General features: G+C 44.3%; 1 protein-coding gene across 1 annotated transcript in view; it reads left to right on the forward strand.

Annotated features, from left to right (window-relative positions):
• galnt2 (UDP-N-acetyl-alpha-D-galactosamine:polypeptide N-acetylgalactosaminyltransferase 2) overlaps nt 1-17371 on the forward strand; it is a 68272-nt gene that overhangs the window by 32182 nt on the left and 18719 nt on the right. The window contains exons 2-8 of the mRNA XM_008286750.1: nt 5050-5137; nt 9742-9895; nt 12209-12307; nt 12395-12462; nt 12552-12617; nt 12698-12819; nt 16666-16753. Of these exons, the coding sequence (XP_008284972.1) occupies nt 5050-5137; nt 9742-9895; nt 12209-12307; nt 12395-12462; nt 12552-12617; nt 12698-12819; nt 16666-16753 (685 nt within the window). The remainder of the gene's footprint in view (nt 1-5049; nt 5138-9741; nt 9896-12208; nt 12308-12394; nt 12463-12551; nt 12618-12697; nt 12820-16665; nt 16754-17371) is intronic.

Below are 17371 nucleotides of genomic sequence, written 5' to 3' on the forward strand. Positions count from 1 at the left end.
CAAGATTCCACGGTTTAGGTGGAAGTTTTTCCTGATTTATTTCAAGAAACTCTGTGACCTCAGCCGGGAGGCCGTAGGTTAGTTGGCACTGGATGACCTAATTGGTTCTTTTACAATGACTTTTATTGTATTGAAACCCCTTAAAAAACGTATTATTTCACAAACATTTGCCTTTATTTTCATTGTTTGGCAGTTTTTAAAGATTACAGTGGGCTTTTTTTTTTTTTGGCACAACAGCTGCCAGATTTAAACTTTTTTTTTTGGACAGTGTGTATAAAATGCACACAACATCGAAAATGTTTGATCGAATGGTGGCGTCATGACAAACATGAAGAAATGACACCATCCAAATATCATTCTGCTCTAATTAGGAGTTAGAACAGTGACACTTTTAGCACAGATAATGGAATACGATGCTGTGTTCAACCAGAAGAACTGGATTTTTAGGGGCCTCACAGTATCCAAGTATGTGTTGGTAGCTGGTCGTGGTTGGTGTGTGTTCTTTATGTCTCTATACCGTATGTGTGCGTTGATGTTTGTGCTCAGACGAGAGGCAGATACGAGCTGGGACAATTTTCACCAAGAGCTTCTCGAAGCCATTCGTGTGATGTGAGTTTTAAAAATAGCTCCACAACATCTGCTCCCCACTTACCCTTTAAAATCGCGTTTCAATCAGCGTTAAGTCATATTTACGGCGACCATTTGCTGATAAATCATGCGTTCTGCTACTTAAAGCGCTGCATTGTTCTCATCGTCTCCTAATGTTTTGTGTCTCGGTGATGGACTTGAATTGCACATAAATCTCAGAGGAGTTCAGACGGGAAGCATGCAGCACTAATGCACCTGGAGTGTTGTCCTTTTTCTCTCATTACTTTTTTCTCCCCCCTTGTTTTTCCATTACTTTCCCAACTATCTCGCCCGACAAAAAAAAAACACAATGATGAATTTCTGCGGTTTAAAAACAAGTCCATCGCTGCGTCCATGAAATAAACATTTCGCATTTACAAGCAGCACAGCTGGGGAAAATGACTCGCTGATCGCTTCCCAACTCTCGCTCTTCGCGGGAGTCTTGAGGGTAAACATTCGTACAAAGACGCGGGAGATTTTTCAAGAGAAAGCGGTGCGTTTCAGAGAGGAAGCGGTGCATCACTTTACCTCGATAGCCTCTCAAGAGTCTTGGCGATCAACTGGCAGATATTCGCAGGGCTGTCAGCGCCGTCCTCGTGTTATTTTAAAGCTGCTTGTCAAAAAAAAGGAAGCTCAGCCGGATGTGTGGCGTTTAAATGGTCGTCCATTGAGTGTAAAAGTGCTCCTCAAACTGTCATTTCTGTCAAAAGTCTGTCAGTAGATTAAATTACACAGAACAGAAACAATGGATTTAACATATAGCTTTACTATAAGCTTAGTAGGGCTGGTCCCAATAGCAATTTCTATTTCTAGCCCCCATTAATAATGAATATCCCGAATATTTGGGGTGCCGCGCGGTGGCGGCAGGTGGGTATTCGTTAAGCACAGCCAATGAATAGTCGGCTATTCGACTGTTCGGGTCCAGCCCTAAAGCTTCCATCCATTTTCTATACACCGCTTAATCCTCATTAGGGTCATGGGGGGCTGGACTCTATCCCAGCCGACTTAGGGTGAAGGCAGGAGACACCTGGACAGGTCACCAGTCTATCACAGGGCTACACTTAGAGACAGACAACCAAGCACACTCACATTCACACCTACGGACAATTTAGAATCACCAATTAACCTCAACATGTTTTTGGACTGTGTGGGAGGAAGCCGGAGAACCCGGAGAGAACCCACGCTGCACGGGGAGAACATGCAAACTCCACACAGAAAGATCCCCGTGCCCCCACCGGGACGCGAACCGGCAACCTTCTTGCTGTGAGGCAACAGTGCTACCAACTGCGTTTATAGGCTTTAATACTTGAACCAAACCAGCCACTGCTCACATGCAGCCGACGGAGCTTTTATTTATGTCGGACTTCTGTCAAGCACACGTTGAGCTCCTGTTAATAAGCGTGCACACAGAGTAGACATGTGTCGACTGATTTCCATTGAGCTGCTCATGTTTCAGGGTCTCTGTATTGTGAATGCTGTCTGCACAGTCGCGACCTCCCGGGACTTCCTGAATAGAACAGAATTAATGCTGTTAGTAGCACCTGCGCTTTTCCCGACAAGTCAAACTGTGAAGGAGGTCTTTAGCTGCACGCTGACACGATTTCCTATTTCGCTTTGCTGCTGTGACTCAAAAACGCCACAACGCTCCGTAGGGTGTAGGCCGCTTTTGTTCCACCAAATTAATGGCTAGAACGAGCGTTTAACTAAACTTGGGCACAAATGGAGAGTCAGATGTCCGACGTGGGGCTTTTCTTGGCCGCGCCTCCTCTGCGAACCGCGTTCAGTTCAGATCTCCTGCCCGTCGAGTGTCTTTGTGCGCTCGCCCAGGTCTGCTTTTGCACATTTGTTGTTGCACATGAGCACGGAGGCTTTCGTCTTCTCTCGTGAGATGCAAAACGGCGTTTCAGCGTGCTTCTGAGCTGTGGATTGAGAGGCAGCCAGGCGAATAAAGAGGCAGATGACGTTTTCTTTTTCTTCTTTTTTTTTGCGTGTGTGTTGATCAGACGGAGAAAGAAGAACCTTATAGCTGGCATCAGTGATGGTCTGCTTGAGATCATGTTAATTTATGCTTGATCATGTGATGGTGGAGGTTAAAGCGTGCAGAGGTTCCTTATGACAGGTGTAATCTCAATGTGACCATCCCCCATAATTAGCTCAAAATGCAGAGACGTGAAACTTCCCGGTTTGAAGAGTCGACTGTTGAGAGAGAGAGAGAGCTTTTCCCTGACGAAGCAAAAGTCCAAAGCCAATTTGCAGCTTTATTTTACCTCAAAATATGCCCCGTTTATTTCCTCAGAACCTGTCAAACTGCATTCTTGCAGGAAGAATCCTGCCAGCTTCAGTTTTCATCCTACACTGAGCATTATACCATCCGACTGTGTACGCACTCATCTGTCCTGAGCACTTATAGAAATTGATTTTATGTAGGATTCTTTCTTCTTTTTCTTCTTTTATAGCGGGTTGTGGGTAGTGGACAGGCTAATCTTATTTCAGTCACTGAGAAACGAGTGTAGTTTAAGAACAGATTGAGGCTCTATCCACAGCAGATGAATTGAAAATCTGGCAGCGAGTGAAATGATGAGCAACAGTCACACAAAACAACAGCAGTTATTTTGCTACTAGAAATGCATGAAAAGCATAAAAAAAAACAACCTTAAAAGACGGTGTGAAAAGCCTTTACTCCTATTCGCAGGTTATCTGGGGTTGCTTGTGACATCACGCTGTCAGCGGTTGTCCTGAAGCGGCAAAGAAAACGGATCAATAAAGCATTTCGGAGGGGCTGAAGGTGAAACTAGACTACAGAGCAAATAAGAGTGATGCACAATAGTTTTTAAAGTCAAGGGCAGCGGCGTGGACGGGGGGGGGATGAATGGTGCTAATTGCTGTGCCTCCCACTACATCGATCCGGGGGGCAGGAGGGGGTTTAATGGCAACATGCGGCATATTGAGACGAGGATGGATGATTGCTCGGTCGTCTGTCCACTCTTGTAAATGGTGAGGGCCTGAGAACTACTGCGCTTCTCAGAAGATGACCTCAGTAGAGACGGAATAAATGAATCAATGAGCTAATGAACGGGCAGGAGGAAATGAAAGTAACAGATGCATGAGTCAATGAAATAATGGGCAATGGCTTAACCTGGACCTCTGAATCACACCCACACTGGTTCAGACGGTAAATGGAGTGAAACGAAATGACTTTTTAGTCTGATTATTAGGCTACGGAGGACTAAAGGAGGGTGAAAGTGGAGTGATTATAGTATAGCGTGTAACACGTGTGTTAATTGATTTATTTATGTGTGCTCAGGGGGGTTTCTGAGTCAGAATGGGCCTCTTAGGGGAGGTGATTGGTCCGTGTAGAGCGAAGGCACTGAGTCTGTGTTTTATCATTGTGCTTGAATACATGAAACCCTTTTTAACAAAACAGGTTTTAAAAACATTATTTTCAATTCTTATCATTTTTGTGCTGCTGATGAGAAGTCTAAAATGTCTCTGTGCAGGAAAAACTCAAAGTGCCTTGCTAGATCTGATCCATCCATCATCTATACACCGCTTAATCCTCACTAGGGTCACAGGGGGTTGGAGTCTATCCCACCTGACTCAGGATGAAGGCAGGGGACACCCTGGACAGGTCACCAGTCTATCACAGGGCTACACTTAGAGACAGACAACCAAGCACACTCACATTCACACCTACGGACAATTTAGAATCACCAATTAACCTCAACATGTTTTTGGACTGTGTGGGAGGAAGCTGGAGAACCCGGAGAGAACCCACGCTGCACGGGGAGAACATGCAAACTCCACACAGAAAGATCCCAGATGTCCTCACCGGGATGCGAACCGGCGACCTTCTTGCTACGAGGCAACAGTGCTAACCACCGAACCACCTTGCAGCCCTTGTATGAAACCCTATTCAACAAAAAAATTTAAAAAACATTATTCTTGATTCTTATTATTTTTGCGGGGCCCAAAAAAAACCTCAAAGTGCCATGCTAGATAACAATGTCGATTATTTAAGGTCTTGGGATGCTGTAATGGACCTCATGTGAGGGGGCTCAACCTCATTCACAAGAACTTCAGTTAACCTCTGAACCTTGACCTCATCAGCCAAAGATTTTGCGAAATCAAATGCTGAAATATCAGTTTCTGAACAGGATGTGAAAACACTATTTGTGCTGCGTGAGGCTACACTGTTTCCTTCCTCTCAGATCTCGCCTCATAATCGTCATCATGTTGCAAAAGAAAAAGTCTTTTAAATGAATTCTCTTTATTCTCTCCTTTCAAAAATGCGAAGTCTGCGTGCAGCTCTTCTCTCTACAATCGCTGCATTTTTGTTGTTTGCTGCGTTTCTGGTTCGGCTGCGTGTGTGCGAGCTAATGTGTGCGTGTGATACGTCTAACTGTCTTGTCTCGTTGGTTTCAGGATGATTGGGGCTCCAGCAACTTGTCCATCAGGAGCAAAGGACACAACTCTGACGACAAGACTCACAGCCTGGAGACTCTGCCGCCAGGTAGGAGCCTTCACCACCAATCATACGCCGCGACCTCTCTGCCTCTAGACACATGGCGAGATAACAGCACGAAAGAGCGATCCACTGATTCAGCACGGAGATGTTTAACTTTGTTGACTAATGGTAGCGAGAGAACAAAAGAGATTTTTATCCTTTTTCTTTTTATTCCACACATTGTGAAACCTCACGTCTTCATTACCAACAGTACATCTTGACCGCCAACAGTTTGGTCGCAGCTTCCAGCACATACAGATTCTTTTTTTCATGCTCGTCAGCTCAAGCGTGACGTCACACGTGGTAGTTTATCAGCTTGTGCGACTCCATCTGCAGCTGTTTGCACATGCAGTATTAATCCCAGAGGCTCATTAACCTGTAAAATCAATGGAGTTCCCCTTTTAATGCTGGGAATGGAAGCGGAGGGAGATGGTTTGTGTTCAAGGCATAAAAGCAGCAACAGGATCTCCCTCCGGATCTGGACTCAGTTCAGCATCTCATTGTTTGCAGTTGTGATTGAACTAAAGGGGGGGAAAAAGCACGACAAATGCGTCCCAGCTGTAGAGCATGTGCTTTGCAGACACTGCTCACCACATTCAATGCATCCAGAAAGTATTCCACATCGTGTTCCCACAACCGAAACCATTTCTCCCCCCCTTGTTCAAAATGTGGCGACACAGTGGCATAGTTTGACTTTTATTACCAGCAGAGCGCCAGCATCCTTAACCTTACCATGTTCAAATAACCGCAGAGAGAGAAGACAATGCAACACAGACAGCTGCGCGAAAGAAACTTAAAAAGGCTGGAGCCGACAGTTTATCCAAAATAATTCAAGGGCCCATTTTAATCTTCCCGCAAAACCCAGCTATGCGTCTCCACCCAGACTGTGAGAAACATTGTTTCAGTGTCCAGCGGTGTGGAGAGGAGCAGGAGGAGAATCTGAGCAGCGATTTCTCATTCAGCTCCCATCGTCAGCCGACTCAAAGCAGCAGCAGCAGCAGCAGCAGCAGCAGCCGCCGCCCCTCCTTCTCAAGCCTGTGACCTGCGAACGCTGAACACACACTCTCTTATCTGATCCAGCAGTGGAAATGGAATCCAATTTGAATGTTGAAGTGGGGGCATTTCAGCTTCAGGGTGACTTTACACTCAACACCTACAGCGTATCACAACATCACCCACAGCACAAACACTCGTAAGGAGAGGAGAGGAGATGGAGGGAAGGAGGAGACGGAAAGAGTAAAAGATTTTTTTTAAAAAGTCATGAAAGAATGTGGAGATGAAGGAGGAAATAGTGAAACAGTACGCGCTCAGGTTCTTCAGCAGCGTCTGATGTGTTTTTCTTGCTCTGGGTGATGCTTAAAACCACTCCTAAAGAAGGAAAGAAGAGAACGCGCTTAATTAAAAAACAATGTCACACATCTTCACTGTAAAACATTTAAAGTGGAAATGTGCTGAGTAAACCTCATTAGAGTGAATATTTAATCAATTCTGAGGCTGGGATTAGTGCCTTCTTCATGTTTAAGGCTGTTTTAAAGTGTTTTGTCATGTTGATTCAGGGAAGCTTGGCTGAGCATGTAATGTGCTGCAAACTCATGCACGTATTTCTGGTGCGACTTGAAGACTAACATCCAGAGTGAACCTCAACTTTCCCAATAAATGAACTAAATCTGAACTCATTGGTGGCTTACTAGGCTTTTCCAGGTATTAATAGTGCATCCAGGATAGGACCAGGCAGGGGTGGCACAGGCCATCTCACCGATTTCGGTGAAACTTGGCCAGTTTGAAGGGGTCCACCCAAAACTACTTCAGTCTAAGTTTAAGGAAATTTGGTCAAACCCAGGGGGAGCTGGTCACCACCAATAAAAGGGAAGACCTTCCAAGGAGGTGAACCTACCAGGAGGGGGATGTCAGGACTGTTATTATTGACTTACATTAAATGGACTACTAAAGCATGTAGGATATTTTTCTGAGCTTTCAGTGGCATCCCATGATCTTCATCTGTGATTGGAGTTTGGACCTTGTAACGCCTGTCTGATTTATGGTGGTTGAAGTTCCATTCTTAAGTTACTAAAGGGATGTTGAGTTTTCATCATCAGTTGATTAATCAGAAGTTAATTTTCTACATAAAACAGTAATTATTTGGTCTATAAAATGTTCAACATAGTGCTGATCTGTTTCCTAAAGTCCAAGGTAATGTCTTTAAAATGCTAAACCCCCCAAAGTTTCAGCTTTAAGAAGAAGCTAATACTTAAATCTAAGAAGCTGAATCTAGAGAATATCGTGTGTTTCCTTGAAACATTACCTCAGTTGAAAATAGTTTCCTGTTAATTTTCTGAATTTGACCAACAACTGTCTGACAGCTTGTTATTGAAATAATGCATAAAACGTGACCAATCCATGTAAAGTCGAGTTGCTAAGCTCAGGTTCTTTTAAAAGGAACTGGTTGTCTATCTGAAGGTGCGTCTATTCTCGTTAATTTTCTCAAATTTGGCACAAACGCTCCCTTGGGCTCATCGTTGAACTGATTAGAGTTTGGTGGTGAAAGATCAATGTGACCGCGAGGATTCTTATTCTTCTTATAACATTTCACACAAATGTCTTGATTTGATGACATTTTATATGCAAATGATCAAATTGTAGGCAGACGTAGACGTAAACTTGACTAGCTGGTGAGGGTGCAAAAATTATAGTTAGTTTCTGCTGTTATTTACATTAATTCATTCATGATAATTTATCATATGAGAGAATCTTTGGTGCACAGTTTTGTCTTATGAATTCTACACAGCAAGCCTACAGGGATTTCAAATTTCAGAAAAGTAGAGTAATAGGTGCTACATGCCTTTCCATGTTTTGAAATCAGAAGAAGAAAAACAAATCAGTCTGAATATCTTATGGAAGTGCATCAGGTCAAGGTTAGTTACTGAGTGAATCAAACAAGACGTGTGTGAACTGTCAGCGCTTGTGTCGTCTGGACTGTTGGCCAGGAGCTTCATGGTTCAGTACAGATGGAGCCAACGATGCCGAGCACGAACCCTCCCCACCAGTCACCATCGCTTTGAAACGGCTCGTTGCAACGAACAACCGCGACCGGTCGGCTGCAGCGGGTTCAAACAGCTCGGTGACAAGAGTCCGAGGGAGAGCGAGAACTGTTCAAACAGCTGTAAAGGCAGCCAGCAGACCGGTACAGAGCGAGAGGGACAAAGGCAGGAAACCACCAGCTGAGACGAGATGGATGTACCTGCTGAAGGGGCCTCGCAGTATTGGAAAAACGTCAGATGAAAGAGTAATGCCGGTGACAGAGCAGAGAGTTAATCTCATACAAAGAAGGCAGGAGGGCCTGAAAGAGAGAGGCTCCAATCAAGACTTTTAAAGGCTCACAAACATTAATTTCAACACATTAATTGCTTGCTGCCACTAAACATAGATATCAGCAAGGACATCACACACTCTGACACTTCCAGCAGTGTCTCGGAGGCACGGTTCTACGGTGGCGAGCAGATCGGGGCGAGCTCCGGCTGATTAACATGCCAGACACATTCGCATGCTGTCAGGGCAGACACATGCACACGCGCTCCCCGGCTCTTCCCTCCTCCTCCTCCTCGACAGGCTCCGTCTCTCCGTCCGTCCGTCTGTCTGTTCCTGCCTGTCGTGCACACACTCATCTACGCTGAGAGATGCTGTAATCTCACACTGCCATATGCTTAACACAAGTCATTAGCATAGCAGCTGCACCCGGCTAATTAGCTGCATTATTATTCGTGTGTGTCTGTGTCTCAGTAGTCAGTGATAAACTGTGAAATTAAACATGACAACTTTCTCTGTTTAATGCGCAGAGATGTCAGTAATCTGGTCAAACAGACACCACGAGCACACAGTGTGTGTGCGGGGTAGATAATGTGTGTGTTTTTTTTCCCCCAAAAAAATATTGATCGGGTTTATTTATACTGATCTATGTTCCAAACTTAGATTTTAAGCCGCAGCAAATTAGTAAATTTATGTGATTTTTTTTTTCTTACTCACTGCACTGCATAATAAATGTTCTTTCATGTTTTTTTAGCTTTGCCAAAGTAGTCTCGCTCTGTCTCCTGAATTCTGTTCAGCATATTTTTGCATACAAGCAGCATAAATTTCATGTCAGCTTTCCTCAGTGCCATGTTGCTGCCTTGTCAAGCAGCCGCTTGAAGCAGCGAGGTTTCCTTCCTGTCAGTCGTGAAGGATTCTTGCATCAGCCAGGCTGCTGCCTACATTTCATATTCAACAGATGTATAATCCCATTCATTCCTGAGACACACATTCAGCCTTTGTGAGGGTTTAAACATCGTCTTTGGTGGCTGCTTTTATGTCGGGATCTGCTGTGTTTATTTAACATTAGTCACATTAAAGAAATGTTTCTTATTAGAACCTGGATTTACAGTTTGTTCTCTAGTTGTTTATTTGAACGATTAAAACGGAAACAAAATTAGAAATGACTTCTTTAATCCTGTTTGCTTTTTATCCTGTCAGCCACAGTAGTCGTTGGACTTTCAGTTACATTTCACAAAGAAAACGTGTGTCCTTCTGTGAACGATCATCAGCTCTGTGCTTAATATGTGTGTTTTGTTGTTTTTCAGGTAAGGTGCGTTGGCAAGATTTCGACCAGGATCTGTACGTTGGAGCCACGGTGGTGCGACCAGGTCAGGACCCGTACGCCAGGAACAAGTTCAACCAGGTGGAGAGCGACAAACTCCGTATGGACAGAGCCGTTCCCGACACGAGACACGATCAGTACGTACCGTTATCGCCGCTCAGAGTGTCTTTAAAACACACGCAACGGCTGACACGGGAAGCTCGGTGCCGTTTCTCTCAACTTCTACTGTTGCATGTGTGATTGAAAGGATCGTGTGTGTACATGCTGTCCTATGCCGTCTGTCGATTTGACTAATTGGTACCAGACTGGATAAGATCTCCTGGGAACTCCCTCTATTGTGGTCTATCAGATGAAACCAGGAAGTATCAGCAGAGCCGACACACGGCACACTGTCTGCCTCAGTCATAAAACAAACCCCCGGTAATGGCTGCTGATTGTTCTGCTTGTTACATGGATGACGAGACACAAAGAACTCATGACATAATGTCAGTTTGGTTTATAATTAGAAGAACGCTGTGTTTTAGTGAAGCTATCCGATGTCTGTCAAAGCATCTTTTTTTTGGCCTATTTCAGTCCTTTTGCTCAGGGTTTAAGTTGGAGTGTGTAGGTGTGGAGCTCTGTGAAGTTGGCAGCGATCTGCTGTTTTACTGAGCACTGCGAGTCTTGTGACATGTCGCAGCTCCCGCTCGCTCCCATTCTTCTTGTCACTCTTCGCTGTTTTCTTTAATAAAGCAGAAACACGTTGACTCAAGCTACATTCTGGGAAAATGTGTCAACATTAAGGCCTGGAACTAAACAACAGCCAGTGTGGAGGATGATTTAAATGCTGAAAACATTTACAAGTGCTTTTTATTAGCGTGGTACCAAAATGTGTCCTCGGGTTTGTCTCCGTCCCAATAAGAGCTCCGCATTTTGTCTCCATGCAGCAGCAATGATGGTGATTTCAAAGGATCTCTTGACTGAATCATGTCTAATTTTAAGTCTTGTACGTATAGAAAAGGATTATTTTGAGTCGGGGACTTTCCCCAAACACAAAGAGTTTGATGTGTGCTCTGAGAGGGTTGATTACTCACCTGTTGACGACTAGGATGCTTTAAAACACACTGAACCTTTTCATAGTGAACATATCTTCACTGTAGTCAGCCGTTGTTTTCTAAACTGTGCTCAGAAGAGATGGGGAAGTGGCAGAATGTTTCACATCTGGGATTCTTCAGGGTTTACTGAGTGATTATTTCAATAATCAGCTTTTTTCAAAAACAGTTAATCGTGATTAGGACAATGTAAAGTGCTTTTTACTTCTTTGTCTTGCTGCAAATACTGTCCTGGCTTCAGTTGGAACTTTAACAGCAGTTACAGTGGTAAAAAAACAAAAAACTTGAGACACAGAGAAGTAAAACTGCAGCCATGACTGTCATCTTACAGCAGTGTGCCGTTGAAAGTAGTCTGTTTATTCCTGCAGTCTAGATCCATACTGTGTGAGATTCAAAGACTATTTTTATACAGCAGGCAGGCATCTGGCCTCGCTGACATATTGACCTAACTTTGACAGTTGGAGCCATTAGCCTACTAAAAGAGCAGGGATGTGCTTCATATTGATCGGACAGTGATGTGTCATTTATGAAGCATGCAGCAGCAGCAGCAGCTCTGATTTTGAAGGTTTTCCAGACTCAAAAAAAAAAAAAAAAAGAAAACCTGGTTGGTTTTATTTTTTCCGCGGCCAGGCACACAGCGCTTTCAACACAGGATCAGAGCGACTTGTAGACTCGCCTAAAGCTAAAAGAAAACAGCTTTTTTTTTTTTGCCGGTAGAAATATACGAGAAGACGTCGATTTGGAGATTGACGCAGCAGACGCGCTGCAAGGACAAAGACACGCCTACACATTAGTATATTCATGCGTTTCACCACAGCCTTTCACACGCTGGCTGTACTTTTAGGGTCAGAGAGGATAGAAGGTTTCCTGGCACTCCCTCAGGCCTTCCTTCTCGTTTTGCTCTCCTTCTCGTGTAGCTGTTTATCACTCTTGTTCCCTCAGTTTTAATTCGGGGCAGGATTTGTCTTTTCGGACACACAGACATGCTCACGACCTCATGGGATTTTTTGCCCTGCAGTCTACAAAAAACACCCAGTGCCAATCCCCGCTTCAGCAGAGCATTGCTCCGCTGGTGTGTCTGTGTGTCCTTGCATCCCCACAATGTCTACTTGTGTGTGTTTGCGTGAACCCTCGGTGTCAGTGTGCGCTCAATCCTATTTATTGTGTTCATGGATTCGAAATCTGTTTAGGGGAGCAGTTCCAGCTCGCAGCTTGGCTCGCACATCCAGCGACGTGCTCGTGTGTGTAGGAGTGTTTGTGCACGTGTGTGAGCATCTATACTTTGTCATTTTGTGCTTTCTCTCTCTCTCTCTCTCTATCCCTTCATTGCTAATTTGGTTGGTTTGTGTGTTTGTGCAGCTGCAGACATAAACAGTGGAAGTCAGAGCTGCCGGCCTCCAGCGTCGTCATCACCTTCCACAACGAGGCTCGCTCCGCTCTGCTGCGGACTGTGGTCAGGTAGGTGAAACGCGTGTCGTCCTGTGTGTCTGTTCTGATTTGTCCACTTTTATATACTTTATATCCGCATCTTTTCCGATTCTTTAGCGTCTTGAAGAAAAGTCCTCCTCACTTGGTCAAAGAGATCATTCTAGTGGACGACTACAGTGATAATCGTGAGTGATGCACACAAACGGATGTCGCACGCAGTCAGACCTGTCAGTGTGTAAATACAAACAGCCATTCTCTTGTGTGTGTGTTCCAGCTGAGGACGGAGCGCTGCTGGGGAAGATTGAGAAAGTGCGCGTGTTGAGAAACGACCGCAGAGAAGGTAGGTAGAGGAGGAAAGTTTCATCGTTTCATGAGGAGAAGCTGTTCGGTGCTTTTTAAGTTTCCTTTACCTTCTCTCAGGACTGATGCGTTCGAGGGTTCGCGGTGCAGACGCCGCCACAGCGCCGGTCCTCACCTTCCTGGACTCTCACTGCGAATGTAACGACCACTGGCTGGAGCCGCTACTGGAGAGAGTCGCTGAGGTACTTGTGTTTTCATACTTTAATAGCAGGATATTATCATATTTATGCACACACCCTCGCGTGAACAGTGAAAAGGCACAAATTAGATGTTGTTAAAGACTGGTGTGGAGCTATCAGACTAAACACACAACACACACACACACACACTCAGCTCGCCAGGTAATGAAGTCACTCTGGTTTGGCCACCTTCCTCCTCGAAGGATGGCTGGGAAAAAAAGGCTTCTTTTGAAAATCACAGTGAAGCTAACATACATGACATGGTGTGCTCTAATATGAAACTATGTCACATATTTTGACCTGAAAGCTAAAAAATCTGCAAACCTATGACTGCATAAAAGCCACTAAAACAATGGACAGGTTTCAACGGGGATGTCTGTGGAGATCCTCAGTCATCCAGGTCACGATAATCGATTTCTACTGAAGCTTCCTACGGTTTCCACAATTCTACAGTTTCATTTAGCTTTTATCCAAAGCGATGTACATCTGAGAGCAGATACAACACAAGCAAGGATCTAGTCAGGAGAAAACAATCTAGATAAGTGCCATAGAACAAGTTCAGGTGTGGTAGGGCGTTGATGCCATTAGCAGGCTGTGTGGGAGGTAATAGGAGATTTTTTGTTTGTTTGTTTGCTTTCAGTGCAAAGGTGTTCAGTGAAGAGCTGGTCTTTAGTCTTTTCTGATGACTGAGAGGGAATCAGCAGATTGAACAGAGTTTGGTAACTCGTTCCACCACCGGGGAACCACAGAAGAGTCCAGCTATCCACCTCGGGCCCTGTTGTGGTGGTTGTATTAGACGGCTTTTGTTGGTCGAACGTGGTGAGCGGGAGGGAGTGTAGACCCAAATGAGAGAGTTCAGGTGGGAGGGAGCTGTTCTCGTTGTAGTTTTGTGGGCAAGTGTCAGAGTTTTGAATTTAATGTGGACAGCAACTGGAAGCCAGTGAAGCGATCTGAACAGCAGGGTGACGTGCTGTTCATGGCTGGTTGAAAACCAGACGTGCTGCTGCATTCTGGATCATCTGCAGAGGTTTGACTGTGGATGCAGGGAGGCCTGCCAGTAAGGAGTTGCAGTAGTCAATGCGTGATATTATGAGAGCTTGGACCAGGGGTTGTGCTGTATGTACAGACGAGAAAAGTCTGATCTTCCTGGTGTTGTACAGGGTGAATCGACACGACCGAGCAACGGAGGCCACATGAGCCTTGAAGGTTAGTTGGTCATCAATCATGACACCCAAGTTTCTGGCAACTTTTGTGGGTTTGAGTTGGGTTGAATCAAGCTGGATGTTGATTTCTTGTTGTGGAGAGGGACTGGCTGGGATGACAAGGAGCTCAGTCTTAGAGAGGTTGAGTTGAAGGTGGCTGAGATGTTTGCAAGGCATGATGAGATCCAGGGACAGACCGTGTGTTCGTCCGGGGGGGATGACAGAAAGTGTTGGGTATCATCAGCATAGCAATGGAATGAGAAACCATGGGCGTGGATTATTGCACCAAGTGAAATTGTGTATATTGAGAAGAGAAGGGGACCGAGCCCTGACCCTTGAGGAACCCCTGTGGATAGGTTGTACGGTTTGGACACTTCTACTCTCCAGGATACTCTGAAGTATCTTCCTGAGAGGTAGGACGTAAACCAGCGAGGGCAGATCCTGAGATGCCAAGCTCAGTGAGTGTGGAGAGGAGGATGTGGTGGTTAACCGTGTCAAAGAGAGCTGACAGATCTAACAGCAATAGAGCTGAAGACTGTCCAGCAGCTCTAGCAGAACACAGTGATTCTGTTACAGGTAAAAGTGCAGTCTCAGTAAGGTGACCCCGTTTAAAACCAGACTGATACAGGTCATACAGGTTGTTGCCACAGAGGAAAGTAGAGACTTGGTTGAAGACAGTTCACTCAAGTGTTTTAGACAGGAAGGGCAAGAGTGAAACTGGTCTGTAGTTTTCAACCTGGACTGGGTCGAGTGTAGATTTTTTGAGTGTTGGAGTGACTCGAGCTTGCTTAAATGCAGTGGGGAACATACCCGGAGCAAGTGAGGAGTTGATGATATGTGTTGTTGCAGGGTTAAGTGCTGAGGAAATGGTTTGTAAGAGGTTGGATGGTATCAGGTCCAGTGGACAAGCAGTAGGACGAGAGTCAAAGGGGATGTTAAGAGTCTATCTCAGTGTCTGAAACATCTGTGCACTCAACATGGCTTGATAATAGTAAAGTGCTGCCGGTTTATTATTATATCCTCAGTCCAGGATGGAATTATGACTATATCCGGGATATTCCAGTAAGCAGGCTTCAAGATGGCGGCGAGTTTGGGTGTGAAAGCTAACCAATGTACTGGGAACCATGTATTTGGGAAATAAAGTATTTAAGGAAAGAAAACAAGACTTGTTTTAAACTTTTTTTAAATATTAAACTAGGGGAAAAAAAGTGTATGAACATGAAAAAAGGTCAAACATTAAAACTGCCTACTTTCTACTTACGATCAATAAACATATTTACAAGGAAGTAAAGGGATCTTTCCTCTAACGAGATCACACCTGTGGGTCTCTCATGGAATATTTTAGCCTTTATAGCTCGAGATCACACCTTACGAAAAAAAAAAAAAAAGCAGGTAATTGACAAACAAACAAACACGTTGCCTTCTGTGGCTGACCTGGGTGTGATGATCTGCCACGCATAACTGATACTTGGCCCGTGAGCTGCAACGATCCGCCAACCGTGACTTTAAACCGGTAAAAGTTATTCCTGGAATTAATTTCGGGGAATTTCATAATGACATAAACCGAGATCACAACATTATTCTATGACAATAAATGGACTGTTTTACTATAGGTTGTATAGGAAATGATTCAGGACTTCAATATTTCATGATATTCTATAAAGCGGTATGACATTAAGTGGGCAGCACTGTATTAACCATCACTCACATCTGTCGAGGAGTTGTTGTTTTTTTATTCTGGCCTCCATCACAGAGGTCCGGCTCAGTTCAAAACCCCCTGGAGCTGGTAGTCAGTCAGCGTTCTGGTTGAGTGACTAGAAGATTTTTATCTGTTGGGACCATCGCAGTCAGATTTTATTCCCCGTATTGTTTATTAAAGTAAAACAGAGCTGCATTACAGATCAACAGAGATATTTAGAGCGAAGCCGTTTGGTAAAGACTTGAAACGGAGCTTCTTGATTGACTGTAATCTTAATCCAAACTGGGACACTGTGTGTAAAAATTTAGGTCCTTTAAATATTTATCGGATGTGCTTGAAAATAGCCAGATTCCGCATTTAATCCTCCTGAATGTGGCAGTTTGTCGTTCCCAAGTTAATAAATGCCCGGAGCCAAATCTAAAACAGTTTTCTGTCAGAGTAATTGACTTTGTGTTTCTTTGCTGTAGTTGCTCCTCTAAATAATAGATCCCTCAGTACAACAAGAATCAAAAACAAACTGAAGAGAGGAAAATGCAGTCTTTGTGTCGTATCAGGTTGTCTCAGGCCAAAATAAATCAACTCCCTCAAAACCTAGAAGCGTGTTTCTGTTCTTGAAACGACCGTGTGATGTGGCTCTTCAGGTTTAAACTCGGGTTTGATGTGGCGCAGGAGGGACGAAGCCGCTTTACTTTCTGTTCTCCTTTTTAAACATGGTAATGAGCTAAATATAGAACTAAACATGTGAATCATCGCCGTTGATGGGAATATTTGTTTATTCCACAAACAGGGTGAAGCGCTCGGTCGTCTGCAGCTCTGCATCCTTTGGTTGTTTTCTTCGACTTGTAGTAAATATTTATTGATGAAACAGATTTCTTCGTGTTGCGATTCTGTGTTTATCCGTTGTTGGCATTGTTTACATTTTTTTTTTTCTTTCTCTTTCCCTCTCAGGATAAGACCAGAGTGGTTTCTCCGATCATAGATGTCATCAACATGGACAACTTTCAGTATGTGGGAGCCTCGGCCGATTTGAAAGGAGGTGAAGTGACACACACACACACACACACACACACCAACAGTCTCGTGTAGTTCTTGGCAACAACACTGTCTGTTCATTACATTTGTAAAGGATTCGCTTCCTAATACTTTCAGTTAGAATCAGTGTCTGCTGTTATCGTCCTCGCTGCAATAATACCTGCTGTTTTGACATCCACTGATCTATTTCATAAACTGTTTTTGCTGTTCCTGTGTCTCACACACTTGAGACCAACACTTCTGCCAACTATCCAGCATGTTTAGTTGAGCAGCTCACCAGACATAAACTCTCTTCCAGGCGACGTTATAACGCAGTCTGGGTTTTGAATATATGTAGCGCATTTACACTGAATATTCGACTAAACTCACAAGAACATTTGTCACAAACTCGCAAAGAGTTGTGTGACAAATTAAAGGAGAAGCAACTTTAAGCGTCTTTGTAAGGTGTTGGAGCGTCATGTGCTGCCAGAACTGCTTCAGTGCACCTTGGCATTGATTCTCTTTCAGAAGATATTGACTCATTTAGTGTGTAGATGATGGTGGAGGAGAGCTCTGTCTCACATGTTGGTCCACAAAACGCCCATCACTGGGTTGAGAGTTGGTGACTGTGAAGGCAATAAAA

The sequence above is a fragment of the Stegastes partitus genome, unplaced genomic scaffold (assembly GCF_000690725.1).
Source record: "Stegastes partitus isolate 25-593 unplaced genomic scaffold, Stegastes_partitus-1.0.2 Scaffold467, whole genome shotgun sequence".
NCBI classification, from domain to species: Eukaryota; Metazoa; Chordata; class Actinopteri; family Pomacentridae; genus Stegastes; species Stegastes partitus.